This window comes from Rhinichthys klamathensis, unplaced genomic scaffold, assembly GCF_029890125.1.
Source record: "Rhinichthys klamathensis goyatoka isolate OS25496 unplaced genomic scaffold, OSU_Roscu_1.1 h1tg000060l_1, whole genome shotgun sequence".
Classification (NCBI taxonomy): domain Eukaryota; kingdom Metazoa; phylum Chordata; class Actinopteri; order Cypriniformes; family Leuciscidae; genus Rhinichthys; species Rhinichthys klamathensis.
The window spans coordinates 1,656,218-1,674,123 of NW_026606605.1; the positions used below are offsets into that span (position 1 = coordinate 1,656,218).

Here is a 17,906-nt window from a genome sequence, read left to right on the forward strand (position 1 = left end):
GCACAAAATTTGGCTGTCCGAATAAATCAAACTGAATTTAACTATTTCAGCCCTTTTACCTCTGATTCTAAACAGCTGATAGAAAACACAAATCTGAATTGATCCTAATTCGAAACTATTAAATGCTTTGTTATTGTAATTTTCCCTTAAAGCCACCAGAGGGCGTTTTATTGCATTTTTGTTTAAATCATAATCAAACCGATTTAATCAAAAATACTCAAATAAATGTAGCTACTTTTAAACATTTATCTGAATGTCTGAAGAGGACAACGTCAAAGTGAACCGACTGACCCTGATATGAATGTGAGTAAAGACAAGAAGCCAACAGTTTACCAATTAAAAGGCCATATATTTAAGAAATCACACTTAGATATTGTCCAATCAGGTCAAATGTTACATCCTAATAAAATTCTGACAAACAAACAAAACAACAAAACATTATTTTAAAAGGTTCTACACCGACAAACTTTGTAGAATCTAGTTTCATTCCTCACTCATGTAATATAGCCCTCTATAAACAAGATAAATATAGTATCATATACTATTCAAATATAACATTTTATGGATATTAAGCAAAAACATAATATAAATAGCATATTTAGTATAAATTATGCTCTAACAGCAATTTAAACATGACGTTATCAATCTCCATGTAACGTAAAATTCAAAACAAGTTTCTGACAGAGTAGAAAAGGCTGAATCTGAAGATGCGATCAGACTCGAGTGCTACAGGCTGTACAGGACATTATGTGCAGCTACAAACACTGAATATGCATATGAGTTTATAACACTATGTGTGGGTACATAGTGTCCTTTAGTACCAGCATTGGTTCTGATTAACGTTACAGCCATTTTTGCAGCTACCGGACTGGAAGGAGAGCCCCATCACACTGAGCGGTGGAGGGGGAGAGGAGTTGCAGTACAGCTGCAGTCCAGCAGGAGGAACCAAACACTGGCTCTGCCCGGCCTGTCCTGACACCAGCACTGCAGAGGGATACGACTGCTGCGGCTGCGGGACCTTGTTAGGAGACACAAAACACATGGGCATACAATAATTATTTGAATATTTCCATTATATATATCAATAGTTTAAATTATATATTAATACATTTTTGTGTGTGTGTGTTTATTTATATATATAAAAATTAAAACAATATATATATATATATATATCAATGTTTTAATTTATATATATATATATATATATATATAAAAATGGAAATGTGTAGTAAATATATTAATACAAATATTAAAATAATAATTAGATACATTTTTAGAATTTGTAATTGTAATTATTATAATTGTTATTAATTTAATATTGTTTTATTAATATATTAATATTTATAATGATGTGTATATTATTTGATATGTTTGTATATTATTTTATTTAATATTAATTATATATACATTTTTAGAATGTAATATTTTACTATTTCTATTAATATATTAATATTTTTAATATAAAATTAATATATTATTAGAAATATAGAAATATTTAAATACAATAATATTGAGAATAATAATACTTATAATAATAAATGCATTTACTTATAATAATAAATGCATACACACGTGTGTATGTACTGTATGTATAATTAATGATTATTATAACATTTCATATTAATATTGATTTAAATATGACTAATTTATTTTATTTTATAATAAAAAATTCAATTATATATATATTAACCTATCAATAAAATGTGCATGGACTGAAAATCCAAACTAAGTTTTCTGTAGTTTGTTTATTTGCATCAGTACCTGATAGGAGGACACGGATGGGTAATGTCCCATAATGCTTTGCTGTGTTTGGGGTAGAATCTGGTTTCCCATCATGCCTGGGCAACCTTGTTGGTGAGATATCACAGGCGGGTATCCTGTTGAGAGAAATGTTGACAAATATGTGTGAGATTTTATTTATTGTATAGTGATCGCGGACTCAATATGACAGCCAACACAGAGTAAATTCAATAGATATTTTTTCTTTGTTTATTTATTTACAAATGTATTTTTATGCATGTATCCACAGCACAGAGACTTGATCGTCTTTATCTCATATGAGAGCTGATATGAATAGCAGGACAAGAGACCGGTTCACTGTGAGACCAGTGACACCATCTCTTACAGTGTAGCGGCCCCCTCTCCTACTACTGAGACTCAGCGTGAGTGACACAGATCTTCATGTGTACCTGTTTGTGTGCTGTAACTGCCCGCTGCGTACTGTTGAGCTGCACTGGGACACTGAACAGGGTAACTGTACACTGAAACCTAAGAGGGCACACCAGAATTGACTCATAATTAGACATACAGTATGACATTACACCGTATCTCATGACTCATTGATGAAGAATTACCTGGTTGCTCTGCTGAGTCTGAGGGGGCGGGGCTGTGGGAGGGGGCGGGGCTGTGGGAGGAGCCAGTGTCATTCCAGGACTCATGTAACTGTCTGAATGGTGAGGCGGAGCGTAGCTGTGTGTGGGCGGAGCGTAGCCGTGTGTGGGCGGAGCGTAGCCGTGTGTGGGCGGAGCATAGCTCTGTGTGGGCGGAGCTCCTTGCACGTAGAATGACGACATATCTGGAAGATCCCCTGATGACTGGTGACTCAAGGTCATGTGACCAAACTTAGAGCTAATGTCTTCCCTCTAGGAAGCAAAAAATAAGTTTGTCATGTACTCTGTTATGTATATAGTGTGTATCATAGTATATGTATATTTATCACTTACAGTCTGTTCTATTGGGTGTTGCTGAGAGGTAGAAGCGTTTAACTGCTGAGGTGGAAGGTACGTCACAGAGGAGTACTGAACCTAAACCAGAAATGAGAGGACAGGTTGTGGATTTTGTTGATTTTATATAAGGAACATTTTCTCTGGGACTGTATTACAGAAACTTCCTATCTTAATTCAATATTTAAGATTTAAAAAAAAATTCCCATGTTTACTAAACATGCAGTACATGATGATTCTAAGATAGGATGTTTCTGTTACAGTCCCAGAATATTATAATGTACAGCATGAAAAATGGACGTTCATTTTGAGATTTGCTAAAGATTACATTTAACTTGTTTTTATTAAACTATTACTGTTTTTAAAGATGAACACAAAGGTAATCTAACTGTAAAAACAGGTCAATTGAGCATGAAAAATTAATTGTACAATATCGACCACTACAGATATATAAAACAAAATCAGACTACCGATATATATTGTGCAACACGAGTCTCCATTATATGTTTCACTCACCTGTGGGACACCATGGCTTGCTATTGGCTGCTGCTGAGGTGGAGGGGGCGGGGCTTGTGACTGTACTGGGTTAAGCTGGTGATTTACTGGTGGGTTGTAAATGGCTGGAGTTCCATCAGGATTCAGAAATGGCTGCCCTAAAGGACATGTTCATCGTTGGATGAGAGAGATTATTTGGTGTGTAGACTCACAGTCAGTGTGAACCAATGAGTCAACTTCTACTCAGTGAATAGTGTGTGTGTGTGTGTGTGTGGGTATACACGGGTTTCTTGTATACAAACAATACCGGATGCGCGCGCATCCAGGAGGCAAAAATCTGTTATGCCGAGTTCTGTAAAAGAACATTGTACATAGATTTCGTATTGTTTGTAATTTCTTGTTGACTCAATAATAAACTGCAATTTCAGAGTTGGATCTGTTTGTTTGGGTTTCATATTAATATAACATTATGTAAAACGTCCAACTGTTTACGAATCAAAATCCGGACATACTGTGATGCATGTATGAATTATCATGTTAGACTAAGTTAGTAATGTAATAGCCTCTATAGAGCCCGAATGTGCTTTTATATAAGTTAACCTTGTTTACGTTACTTTACGACCGGCAACATATCATGACCGCACACGTATAACGTTACTTTACTGTAAATCAAAGATTTGACGATGGATTATGTGGGAATTAAGCCTTAGTACCTCCGACCGTGGCGATTATATTAAAAAACGTACTCTCAGCAATGGTGAGATCTTGCCGGATCCCTACGCAATACCTGACGATCTTTGGATTGTGGATGACAAGAAGTGGCCAGCAATTGTATGGCCTGATATATATAATTATTTAATTCAGACACCAAGTGTGTAATACAAGAGAATTGATTAGAGCGTACAAATCCCTTGATGCATACAACTATGTGTCATGTGCAGCTCGTCAAATACTTGACTGCACCATCCGGACCCCAATCTGCCCTTCTGATGGCTTGAAACCATAACCACCACCGGTTTTTGGCAAAACCATGCTTCCCCCTAGGAACGTTGAACATCTGGCACCCAGCACTGGCTCGGTTGGTACAATTGACCACGCAACAACTCCTTGGCATTTTGACTAGCGACAACACCACCACTATGCTACTAGCCTAAACCCTTTACTCCGGTACGAAGACCGCGGGTCTTTTGCCTCCTGGTTGCGTGCGCAAGCAGTGATGACGTCGCCGAGAAATCCATGTATATGTTTTTCTATCCCGGTGGGGACTTAAACCTGAATGCACACAGATTCATGGGAACTCGTGACACTGTGGGGACCTAAATTGAGGTACACAAGCTTATAAATCATACAGAATGAGTTTTTTTGAAAATGTAAAAATGCAGAAAGTTGTGTGTGAAGGCTAGGTTTAGTGTAAGGCAGTGGTTTTGAGACTTTTTCAAGAGGGACCCTTTTTTTATTTTTTATTTTATACGCGACCCATAGGCTTGTGCGCAGAATTTTTTTTCTTTAACCTTTAAGCACTTTTTTAACCACTTTACTTTTGATGATGCACGTGCACTTGCTGATCCTTGACGCGATTGCAACGCAAAGTCGATTCTGAAATAATTTGATCAAGCTATAGGCCTACATACAGGACTTTTAACCAATAAATAGCTTATCGTTTGCTGAATGCTTAAAAAAATACAAATACACAAAACATATTCCACAACAACCTCTTTAAATGTAATATTCATTATATACAGAACAGAACAAGAATAAAAAAAATAATAACTAAACAAGCCAAAACGAAATAATTTAAAGGGAAAGTAAAAGGGGCATTATGCTCACGTAGCCTAACTCTCTCATTAGAATCAAAATATTTTAACATTCGAGATGTATTTGATGGTAAACTATTCTTTATTATAGGCGTTGTAGCAACTTCACTCACGTTGCAATATCGACAGGAAAAAAAATCATCCTTTTCACATGCGCAAAAATGTGCTTGGAAACATCACAGTTGAGCGGTGCTTACGCTGAATGGTACGAATTGACTATTTAAACAGAGCAGTGTGATTTTTATATTAGGTTGACTATTTTATTGTCATATTTTTATTTCGGCTATAATGAACAGGCTGCGATGTCAAGCCTGGAATGGTGTATGTGTGTGTGTGTGTGTGTGTGTGTGTGTGTGTGTGAGGCGCGGCACTGGAAACAAAAAATATACTCCGTTGTTCATACAGGACATCATTCAAACTGCAAAGTGTTTATTTATACTTGTGTACACTCGACACAACATTGTTAAAACACAACATTGTGGTTTTGTCAAACTGTAAACTCTTGTCAAACTTAACCTACAACTGTCACCCAACCAAAATCACACACAGTTTAAAAGCAAACTTATTTATAATTCAAATGAGAATAGGGCTGTCAACGAATATTCTAAATTCAAATAGGCCTATATATTCGAATAGTTTTAAAAAACAGAATTTCGAATGTGAAAATTAATATTTGAATGTGGAAAAACACGCCCGCGGTATCAGAGGCGCGGCTGTCTGCTTTGCGAGTGGGCGCTGCCTGAGGGATCAGGGACAGGTCACAAGAGTTGCACTGGCACAGCTGAAAGTTTTTTTATTTCTTATTCTTATTTATTGCATGAATAAGGTAGGTTAGATACAGCAGTTCCATGCATCGCAGGCTTCACTGGTTTGATTATTTACCTTTTCATGTCAAGGAAAAGTTCCATGTTTACCACAGCACAGCTCGCTCGGGGCGTTCAATGTCGGTTCTTTAAAACTTCAATTAATGTTAATAATATTTGTTTCAATCACTGAATGAAGCCTGCTATATTTGGGACAAGAGTCGCGACCTTAAATTGCTTGCACAAAACTCTTGATCAGCACTCAACATTTGTTTATTGTTGTTGTTGTTCATTTAAACCGTTATGGGCAGAGAGCGTGAGGTGAGGGAGAGAGAGAGAGAAAGAGTGCCTAGCGAGAGTGAGGTCTGCGGTCTTGGCCATTAGTTGATTTAGGCTACTTGTTTTTGTGTAGGTAATACGTTGTCAAATATGTTTAAACTTAAATAAACTACCTAAACAAGTAGTTATGTCTCTTTGTATTAATTTGACCTGTTATTGACGTAATGCGCGTCATTGACAAAATGCACAACCAGATGTTCGAATAGTTCGAATATAGCATATGTGTTTTTTTAGAGGGATTTTTTAGAACGTAATTTGAGTAGCCTAATTTTGACAGCCCTAGGAAGGAACGACGAGTGTTAGTGTGTTGTTGCCGATGGAGCGAACGTACGTGTGTGTTGCGGGTGGAGCGAACGAGTGCGTGTTTTGTGTATATTAATGAGAAGGGCCTGCTTATTCTGCATAATCTGGTCCCAAGCCGGTTCGCAGGACGAGAGGGCAACACGCATGTCAGGAGAAGCATTCAGTTTGTTTCGTTGTTTCAAAGCTATTATTATTAATATTAATTTAATTAGAAAACGGAATTATTATTATTATTTTTTTTTAAATCACTGGCGACCCATTTTTTAATTGCGACCCAGGGTTTGAAAACCACTGGTGTAAGGGGACTTAATATACAGTTTGGACAGTATAAAAACCATTCCATCTATAGAGAGCCCTCACAAAGATAGCGAACCAGACTGTGTGTGTGTGTGTGTGTGTGTGTGTGTGTGTGTGTGTGTGTGTACCTGTATGTGGATTCAGTAAGATGCTCCCAGGAGGTATGGATGACTCAGCAGGCACGAGAACGTAAGCAGGGCTGTTGTTGGGTGGAGCGTATGATAGCGATGACTCAGACACTGTTGGATTGATCACACAGAAACAACAGCAGATCAGAAACATTATGAGGGATTCTGCACTATTTCCAGGCCACTAATCAAATAAGAACATTTGTGACATTGATCATGTGACTTTGTACAGCACAACGATGCTCTTTGGATCATCTCAAACGATGCCGAGTCATGCTGTAATTTAGGAAAAATAAAGGGGTGGTTCAGGATTTTGGACATCGGACCTCATTTCCAAGTTAGCCTGAGTGTTATTTATCAGTGGAGACAGTTTTCAAAAAATGTCATCCAGTCGTTCCAGTTGCATAGTTCGCCGGTGCTAGGCTAGTAACTGCCAATGGTAACTGCTAGCCTGCCATTAAAAACAGTTTTACCCACCAAAAGCAGATCAATTATAACGCCAGACTATCGATGTAAATGTCTGTTGAGAGAATAATGTTAGAAATCAAAGTACTCCAGCATCTCAATGATCGCATTACATTTACAGGAACTAGTTTCTCAGCAGCGGCGGAATTTTACTTTGCTCCGGTTAGTAGTGCTGCGCCGAAAAGTAAACCTTTGCCTAGGTTGCCTATATCCTTACCGGTTGCCTAGGTAACTTAATATCACTCCGCCACTGCTGTAGACTGTGCTAATAAATACCATAGACAGTAAAAGAAATGGACACAGCGACCCCATAGACTTCAACGGAGAAAAGTGAAGTCAAATAGAAGCACTCACTTCCTGATTGCCAGCGAACTGCGCAGGCTCAAACTGAGCTTGAAGACGTAGATGTGACGTGAGCAGCCTGTCTCACAGTTGTACGTCTTCTAGGAGCTGTGCCAAGGGGAATCTGAATCATTCCCTTCCGAATCTTGCAGAGTCGGAGATCGTGAGTATTAGCTGTCCATGAGGTAGCAGCAGGAGCAACTTTATGACACTCTCATATGGGCTTTTCTCCTTTGACTTTATGCCTCCACGTCCCCCCAATTGCGCGTGAGCTTCTCCTCCAGTCTATACGGTAATTTCTCTACTGTGCGACAGAGAGTTGCGTGTTATGACGCAATCGTTAGCCTATTTTTACAAAAACTGCTTCTACGGGGCCATAACGTAAGATACAAGGTAATGGAGCCTTTTATACATTGCCGTGTTTCTTTAGAAATAAACAATGGACAAATGGAGTCTTTAAACGCCTCAGATGTAAAGTTATTCACTGTCAAAGCGACGCCAAAATGATTGGGAGTCAATGGAATGCTAATAGCAGGTGAAGGCTTGTTAGCCAATGCCGGCCCCCGGGGAGACTTCAGTTTTCGGCTGGTGGATTACCCCCTTGATAAATACAGGGAACAAAGTATAACTATTGCAATGCGATGAAAGGGTAGTTTGATTTCTAACATTATTCTCTTAACAGACATTTACATCGATAGTCTGGCGTTATTTATTTGCGTTTGGTGTACTGTGGAGTGGGTAAAACTGTTTTTAATGGCAGGCTAGCAGTTACCGTTGACTCGCGCTAGCCTAGCACCGGCGAACTATGCAACTGGAACGACTGGATGACATTTTTTGAAAACTGTCTCCACTGATAAATAACACCCAGGCTAACTTGGAAATGAGGCCCGATGTCCAAAATCCTGAACCACCCCTTTAAGATAAACAAAACATTAAGACATTCTGTGTGATTTTTTTGTACATAGAATCTTTCAATGCTAAGCTAATAATAACATTTGAGGTTTCATTTGTTAGCATTAATTAACAATGAGCATTATATTTTTACAGCATTTATTAACCTTTGTTAATGTTAGTTAATGAAAATTATTCATGATATTTCACAGTGCTTTATTAACTAATGTTACAGATACAACTTTTGATCCTAAAAAGTATTAGTGAATGTAAATAAGATGAACTAACAATGAAAAATACTTCTACAGGATTTATTCATTTGAATGTTAATGTTAACTAATGGTCAGTGTTATTTTTGCACCTGGTTTGCAGAGTTTGGAGCCGCTGTCTGAACGGGATTTAGAGGTCCATGTTGAGCTGTCTGAATCTGTGCTGCTCCAGGGTCGAGGGTCATTCCAGTGCGAGTCCAGCTCAAAACTGCTCTGCCTGCTGCCGGACAGCCGACCCGACCCGTCCCGGTTACCCCTGCACAACTCAAAATCACTCATAATCAGTTGTTGAAAGAAGTTTGAGTTATATTTTCTCAATTTAAGATTAAGTTAAAAGCATTAAAGAGGACCTATTAAGCCCTTGATTTGTTTTGGGGCTCTACTGGAATAGGTTGTTATGCTTAAATGTTCAAAAAACATTATTTTATACATATTCTCTATTGTTGCGGCTCCTCTCTTCCCAGTCTGTCAGTAACGCTCTGTTTAGTTCCTGTTTCTATGAAGCCCCTCCTTCTGAAAAGTACACTGTGCTCTGATTGGTCGGCTAGATCAGTGTGTTGTGATTGGTCAAGCGCTTCGAGCGTGTTTGGGAATGTCCCGCCCCTTACCATAACCGCCAGTTTCAACACACTACTAACTAACTCAACCAGGCCCCGCCCCTTTATTCTGCATATGAATTATTTAAATGAGGAATATTGTGACGTGTTCGTTCCCGGAAGAAAACTCAAGACTACACTGGAGGCGTTTCAGGGAGTTCAGAAACAGTGACACTGATATAGAGAAGAACTCCCGCTGGAGGGACTTTGTTTGTAACTTTGCACGAACAGCAACATTACACACTAAAGAAAGATGAACATGTAAACAAGCAGAATAGGTCCTCTTTAAAGGTGTTGAAAGTGATTTTTTGGAACACCACACATAAATTGTTTCAAACATAACTGAAATAACACCTGTGTGTTTTAGCCAATCAGAGAACAATCTTTCTTTCCTCGGACGAATCTTTAGAGGTCGGATTATGGAGAGAAATAATGTCTCACCTAAAGAGCTGGCGTCTTCTCTGGGTCTCAGTGAGGATGCTGCTGTCATCTAGACCTCTGATATAGAAAAATAAATAAAAGAAGAGAATAGTTGAAGTGCAGCCCATTTATTTATAATAATTATATTGATACAATTTTATATTTAAATTACATGGTTTACAAAATACTGATTACTTTGTTTTGAAGAGCAGTCATTTAATATTTAAATAATAATATTATATGTATTTAAATGCAACATTTCATACATATTCTTAATATTAACTATTAAGAGAGGTTTACCTGGTCTCAATATAAACACTCTGCGAAAGACCAGCGGGCTGAAAAATAAAAGAGCAAAAAATTAGAGGCCAAACTTTAATGTGCTATACCAAAGACTTTAGATATACAAACACAGTGCACTCATATTACTATGATTGGAAGAAAGTGTAACGCTCAATATGGTTCAATCACTACTAATCACTGATTGGTAAAGTCAATCGTGTCACTACAGCAACTGAGACGCACATGTGATCCAGCCTGAGAAAGGCAAATTTTTGTCATGATTTGAGTTTTTAGAAACAAAATGATTGTAGTCAGATTTCATTTGTGATTTCCAATATGAAATTTAATCGTAAGCTTGGTGAACTTGATGTTTCCCCATTCAAAGAGATAAGATCTGTACTTTCATGACTGATGCTGGCCAAGAGGCGTTTCAAAGGTGGGCGCCGAGGGAAATAACTTGCCTTAAAAGGATTTTGTACTACTATGTGTGCATGTTCAGTGTTTTCTTACGTCCTGTGAGAATATGCGTTCCCGGACTCTCTGGTACTCCTCCTCTCTCTCCTCTATTGACTTGCTTCTCATCTGATCTTTGAGAGATGAAACCCTCAGCTATAAAGAACAACAGCAGACGAGAGTTAACCAGAGCTATCAGAAGAGCCAATGATCGGCTCGTTTGTGATCAGTGATCAGTGAAGTGTGCGTTTGTCCAAACCTGACTGTCTTCTTTCTCCTGACTGGTGTCTCTCTTCAGTATTGATCTTCTTTCCTCTGTCTTCTCCTCCTGAACATGTTCAGCAAACCGATGTTCTGGTCTGAAAAACATTACGTTAGGCCCACATCCATTCCTTCATACATGCACATATATAACACAGACACGTACATCCTGGAATTGCAGGTTTTGTTGATGATAACCGCTTTTCCACTGTGATCCACATTGTGTTCCAGACCAAAATAAGCTGCGACCCTGTGGACAAGCATCCTGTGATACGAGGACATCTGAGGGAACTTTTTATAGGAACTACAGAGAGAGAGAGAGAGAGAGAGAGAGACATTATATCACATTACAAATGTGTCTATCTGTAGACCACGAAAGACATGCATGGAACGGTACCTGTTGTCTGTCATAAAGTCAGTCATGTCCTGCTCGAGCTTTAAGAGCATCAGTCGGTCCCTGCAAGCCAAAAATAAACAGATTCTGCACGAATGGAAGGAGGAGAATGAAGGGATATTTTCAATCTTTTACACACCTGGGACTGCTCTTCAAAGTCGTGATTAAAAACTCCTCCAGATCAATGCCGGTGGAGTCGGTATACTCCAGACTGGGCTCTAAAACACACACACACACACACACACACACACACACATGGAATAACATCATAGATATGCAAGGGATTGGAAGTATGTCTCAAAAATTAGGACTTTGAATCGATTGAACAAATTAATCAGCATTTTCTGCAATTAATTAATTGCAAATAACATTAAAATCTTTAGTAAGGAACATACAGTATAATTTAAAGGTTTGAGGGCAGTAAGTTTTTCTTTTAAAGAAATTAATTAACTTTTATTTAATGAGGATGCAATTAAACAGTAAAGTAAAGACATTTATAATGTTATACAACAGATTGCCATTTTCAAATAAATGCTGGTATTTTGAACTCTCCATTCATCAAAGAATCCTTAAAAATGTATCACGGCTTCCACAAAAATATTAAGACATTGATAATAATCAGAAATGTTTCTTGAGCAGCAAATCAGCATATTAAGATGATTTCTGAAGGATCATGTGACACTGAAGACTGGAGTAATGATGCAGAAAATTCAGCTTTGATCACAGGAATAAATTATATTTTAAAATATATTAAAACAGTTATTTTAAATTGTAATAATATTTCACAATTACGTTTTATTTTAATTGGTGAGCATAAAATACATCTTTCAAAAACAAACAAATCTTACCGACCCCAAACTTTTGAACGATATATACTCAAATTAATTTAGAATCAATAAAAAGTCAATTTTAAATAAAAAAAATCTGTTCACTCCGAAGTAAAAAAAAAAAAAAGAGATGCTGCATTAATCGTCTCAGTTATTTTTAACACTTAAACATCCCATGTTAATTGCAGAAATGAATACATTCTTTTTCACAGATCTAGATGAAATATGTTTGCATTTTACGTGCACATACTACATGAATGCATGATACACAAATACACACATGCTAGGTCAATTACCTTTGGATAAACTTGTTTTTTTAGATGTGATGCTCTTCTCCTCTTCCTCCTCCTCCTCGCACTCAGGACTGTCATCATGGTCACTAGATATAGCCGTCTTGCTCTCGTTTTCCTAAGACCAGACAGAACAAAGTTTCTTCACAAACTATATCATTCATTTCAAGGATGTAATGGATGGGGAGACCAAATGCAATATTCCATTAAAAACCCCTTATTGTTGGAACACTAACGAGAGCAGCGGTAACAGTCTTGATTCACTTACACATGTCCTATCCATCAGACTATCAAATTTAACTTTAATGGTGGATGTAAGATTGTAAAGTGTTTTTAGGTTATAGAGAGAAAAGAAAGACGATGATTAGAATGGTTCTTACCTTGCTGTTCTCCTTAGTGGATAAAGACTCCTCACATACAGCTGTGCTCCGAACTAATTTCCCTTTGGCCTGTAACACACACACATATTCATTCAATAACCCCATATCACAAAGGAAAATAAACATTTTTACTACAGAGGACTGTTCTCAGCGCACATTATTACTGCATTTGTTATTTCAACCATAATATATACTGAACACAAAAGGATATGGAGAGATTATTTCATATTGTCTTTTTATGGTTGTTGCCTTTTAAACTATTAACCTGAGTTTTCTTTAAAGCAGTTTCCCAGCTTACAGCGAACGTTCTCAAAGTCATGAGCAAACGTTCCCCCAGAAACATTAATAGAACGTTCATGTAAAGTTATTAAAACATTCACTGAAACTCTAGCACAAAAACTTTATTTTTAACATCGCTTACGGAGCGTTTTTTCCCTGAAACGTTTCAGTTGGACGTTCACCTAATATTTTTTAAATGTTTCTACTTGATTCAGAACGTTCAGAGGACATTCAAAAGTAACATGTTTGCAAAATGATCAAATGGAATGTTCCCTTAACAATCGCATAACCAAGAAAAAGAGTTTTAAAAACATTCTAAAAAAGAATTATGGTTTGAACGTTCAGAGAATATTCAGAATTAACATGTCCATAATGAGAATGTTATCAAAACAATCACTGTAAATTTATTTTTTTAATTTGCTGCCTTCATTTTTTAAAAGTAAAACCAACTTGGATGTTTAAGTCATTTCAACTTAAATGATATCAAACCTACTTAAAAAAATTGAAATTGAGTTAAAAATTTCAGCAAAAGTTAAAGCAATATAAAAACATATGTTGTCATAACTTACTGATCATGTAATTTTTTTACAGTGTTCTTAGAACATATTTTTCTTAGCTGGGTTATATATATATATATATATATATATATATATATATATATATATATATATATATATATATATATTTTACAATATGACTTGATGCCGAATATAAATGAAATCTTAAATGCAAAGTATATAAATAGCCAATTCCAGCTTTCATTCGCCCAATTTCCATATTCCTATAGGCGGAGATACGATTTCTGACTTTTATATTGTTATGTATAGATATTATTTTAAATACGTCACTATTTTCATTGAGCAAATGCAGCAGAAAGGCAGTGATGCTCTAGTAATTGTATTTCTACAGGGTGAAAAGTGTAACTACGCTATTTTTACACTATTTGAAGCTGCTGGCGGACTGACTGAAGCTGCGGATGTGATTTACTTGATGAAGCTGGGGAACTATAGGGAGTGAATGCAATGTTTAATGGTATTCTGACTGAGACACATAACCGCTGAGGTTAAACAGTCAGCAGCAAATGCCATTTACCCACTAAGGAGAATGATTCAAAAAGCAATATTCTGCCGAGTATAAAGCCATCAATCTCACATAAACGTCTGGGAAGCTCGAAAGGTAAATAAACTCATACATGAAACGAATGCTCTACAGGGAGGGTGTTTTAATAATTAGATTCAATTGCAATCCTACCTTCAGTTTCTTTTTAAGTTGTCCATCTGATTTTGGCTGCTTAAAGAAAAAAATATGATTAAAAGAAAAGAATAGGAGGAAATTAAACAAGGAAGACGCTATAAATGATCAAAGGTGTTGGATCTGGATTATCACCTGGCTGGATTTATGACCATCCTCAGTGTCTGCGGTACAACATGGAGGTGGAGTCTCCTCCATAGTGCATTCTGGGAGATTTTCAGATTCTCCTGTTTCGGACATCTTGAAGTTTGCAGATTCAAAGGTCATATCAGTTATTGGCCACCATATGCCCCATGACCGTCCAAGCCAATTAATAATGAGACAAGATGTCTTCTTTTCTCTCCTTTTTCCCTCGCTCCGCTCTTCTCTTCTCTTCTCTTGCCAGAACAGATGGCTAGATTCTTATTTAATAAAGAAGAGAAAAAAACATCTCAGAACAAAAATCCCTCTCAGATCTGTAATCATTTTTTTATTCTGAGCACTATGCCAGGTATATATATATTACATATAATACTCAGCTGAGAGTCAGAGTCGTATAAGCTCAAATAGGTGATACATTAAGCTTCCAACTAGTATCAATAGTAATGAAATATCTTTATTTTTCATTCAGGTCATAAACTGACTTGCCTGGGCTCAAGTTAAAATGAAATTAAACTAAACGCATAATTGTGCAGTCAGGACAGCAAAATAAATAGACTTTAAAAACGAAGAAAATGATTCCCATCATGTGTTTTGTTGTTGATGTCAAATGCTTCTTCCAATCACACAATATTTTGGTATAAATTCATATGTCATTTGGTAAAAAGCTATTAATTATACATGCCAACACAGACAGACTGTGTAACATCTTCAGAAATTATGATAAAAGACTACACCGGGTAAAAAGAAATATTCATTTTCAACCAGGATAAGCATGGTTTGTGCCAACCACAATGAGGCGTGTGGCAAATGAATAGCTGAAATGTTAAAATTCAAGAGAATAATAATTTTAAAAAGTGCTCAACCAATAAAAACCAAGTAAATTAAAAAGTCAGTTTTCCGGTTCTTTCTGTCATGTTAACAGTTTTAGGCCTATGCAGATCAAAGTATTCTTAATACATTTATAATTGATTTTAAGGATATTTTAGTTTATTTTTGCATGATAACGGATTCTGGCACTTATTGTTTAACGTAAAATCTTGAAGCAAAACCAGTTGAGAAGCTCTCCAGCAATGCTGATCTGGATAAAAATACCTATGCGTGTAAGAGGTCTGCATTGACTGTGCGTTTATTTTGTGCAGCTCTTTTCATAGCAGTGGCAGGTGCTGTAAATTATATTCCTAGAATGAAGACTCCCTGAATGGAAAGCACACACACACACACACACACACACACATACACAGTTTGAAAAAGACTGCATCCTTCACCCTAATGTCATCACTCTCATCATGTTTGAACGCGTCTTCATGTCTGACCACTGAGTCACTGACTCACTTTCACCAGTGTTAAGCCATACGCCTCCACACACACACACGTGGCGTCTCTATCACTTCATCAGGTGTTTTCTGGGTTAGCTAACAGGTGGCTTCAAACATGGATGTAAAATAATTGTATGACAGAGATGCCATCTTACATCTGATGAAACAGCAGCACATTGCTCAGGGTTTTTGGCCACTGACTAACCCTTACATAAATGTAGGCCTACATAGTTTCTGCAAAAACATCATAGAATAGATATACTAGTTAGCCTACTGAAGTAAATATGGTGTTCTATATTTATTTTATTATTATATTATGATGTTATCGTAATGTGGTGTATATACTAATACAAATTATCCAGGAATTTCATCTATATATATAAAAAAAATATTGTTCTGAGCGGTTTTCTTTCTTGTTTGCAGAGCGGGAAATACAAACCCCGGCCTGGATCTCGAACGGTGTAATTACAGAACGCTATGAGCAGAGCAGGAAAATCACTCCACTCCACTCATATACGAAGCTCCAGTCCGTCTTTCAGTCTGTTTTTTTTTTTGCTTGGCGACAATCAAACCGTGAGTGATGCTTTGGCTTTTTGTGGAATTCTTTTCTCCTTTGGTTCGGTGGAGAACAAAATATAAGAACTAATTTATGTCAGAAACGTAAGTTACTCGATATTAACTAGCCTACTAATTAAAAGTTACTCATTTTCAGAACTGTTGTGAGCAGCATTCACAATCAAACTGTAGTTGCTTAGGGATAGTTCACCCAAAAATTTGTCATCATTTACTCACTCCAAACATTATGAATTTCTTTCCCAAAAGATGAAAATTTGAAGAATGTCAGTAACCTAACAGTTGATGGGTCCCATTGGCTTCCATAATATGGGAAAAAAGTAAGTAAATGGTAGATTTTTCATTTTTGGGTGGACTATCCCTTTAAATGAACTGTCCTACTTTAAACAATGTACTAAACTTTGATTTTTTAATGACAGCAGTCGCTAATATTAAGCCAACTCAGTTTTAATCTAGTAACATTAAATTAAGTTAATATAGCACTTTGGCTGACGTTATGGTTATTTGGTTACCATATAATTCTTGTGAAGCTATAGTGCGTAAAAGCATGTGGAAAAGTTGTGCGCACCATCACATCCAAACAGACACGCGCTCTGCAGAGTAGAGCAAAGATCTGTGTTCAGACATCCAATCTGTCTGTCTGTCTGTCTGTCTGTCCGCATGGCACGAAGGTGTAGCAGCCGAGATGGGCTTCGGTTTCCACCACTACGTCGCATTCCTGGTTCAGTCTGACTGGCACGGGTTATATTTGGAGGGGCTGTTTGGATCTCAGACTGTCGCTGACGCACGGAGCGACGCAGGGAGCAGCTGTGCTTTCTAAAAACGACCCAGACCATTGCTCTGTTGTTTAACAACCCTGCACCCAACATCAGACTATATATCAACAGAACAATTCGTCATAAAAATAGCTCAAATAAATATATATATTCAAATATTATATGGTGAGGGTTTTTTGTCAGCAAAATAGTTTGAACTCAAGAAAACTAATGTTAGTATCAAAATGAACCAGACACAAGTGCCCTTACAGTGTGATATGATTGAGGTTATGATGACTAAATTTTGGTTACACAGAACTCTTGACAACAACACGCCACCGTTTAAAATCGCGCGCCTAAATGCTTCTAATGAAGCGCAAACGCATGAGAGACAGCAGACTTTGCTTACCTGTGTGTAAAGCGAGCCGAACAAACAGTTAAACTCGTCAGGATTGAGCGCTTGTGTCTCTGGTGAGCTTGTCGAACATCTTCTGTTTCTGACAGACTCACTCACGCCACGCGCGCTCAACACACTCAATTAAACACGCGCGCGCTCTCGTGAGCTCAGCCTCTTCCTGGCACTCACGCTGCGCGCTCACATACACCACACACACACACACACACACAGAGCCGGTAAAAAAAAAAAAAAAAAAAAAACTAGACATCCACACCAACATTAGTTAGATGTGAGGAAATAAGTTGTTTGGCAAATATATAAAAATAACTCGTCTGACACAACGGCAACTGATTCATATTGTCAGATTGCCTAAACCAAAAATGTCCCTTGTGATAATAGTTTTGGCCAATTATTAGTAGAAC

The 17,906-nt window shown here is 37.2% G+C and overlaps 1 protein-coding gene across 3 annotated transcripts; it reads right to left on the reverse strand.

Moving 5' to 3' along the window:
- Window positions 1-328: 328 nt before the first annotated feature.
- Window positions 329-14,604, reverse strand: arpp21 (cAMP-regulated phosphoprotein, 21). Of its 3 annotated transcripts, none has more exons than XM_056249539.1 (19): window positions 14,438-14,604; window positions 14,303-14,341; window positions 12,773-12,841; window positions 12,399-12,510; window positions 11,415-11,493; window positions 11,279-11,338; window positions 11,048-11,185; window positions 10,880-10,979; window positions 10,678-10,776; window positions 10,186-10,223; window positions 9,907-9,963; window positions 8,962-9,125; window positions 6,903-7,013; window positions 3,240-3,376; window positions 2,724-2,804; window positions 2,355-2,642; window positions 2,190-2,268; window positions 1,762-1,877; window positions 329-1,009 (listed from the first exon to the last, which is right to left on the reverse strand). In XM_056249539.1, the coding sequence occupies exons 1-19, from the start codon at window positions 14,567-14,569 to the stop codon at window positions 815-817; spliced, it is 2,094 nt and encodes a 697-aa protein (XP_056105514.1). In that variant the 5' UTR covers window positions 14,570-14,604; the 3' UTR covers window positions 329-814. The 3 variants fall into 3 exon arrangements, with proteins under 3 accessions (XP_056105514.1, XP_056105512.1, XP_056105513.1); XM_056249537.1 differs by having other exon boundaries at window positions 329-1,018; XM_056249538.1 differs by having other exon boundaries at window positions 329-1,018; window positions 14,303-14,338; window positions 14,438-14,603.
- Window positions 14,605-17,906: the final 3,302 nt, after the last annotated feature.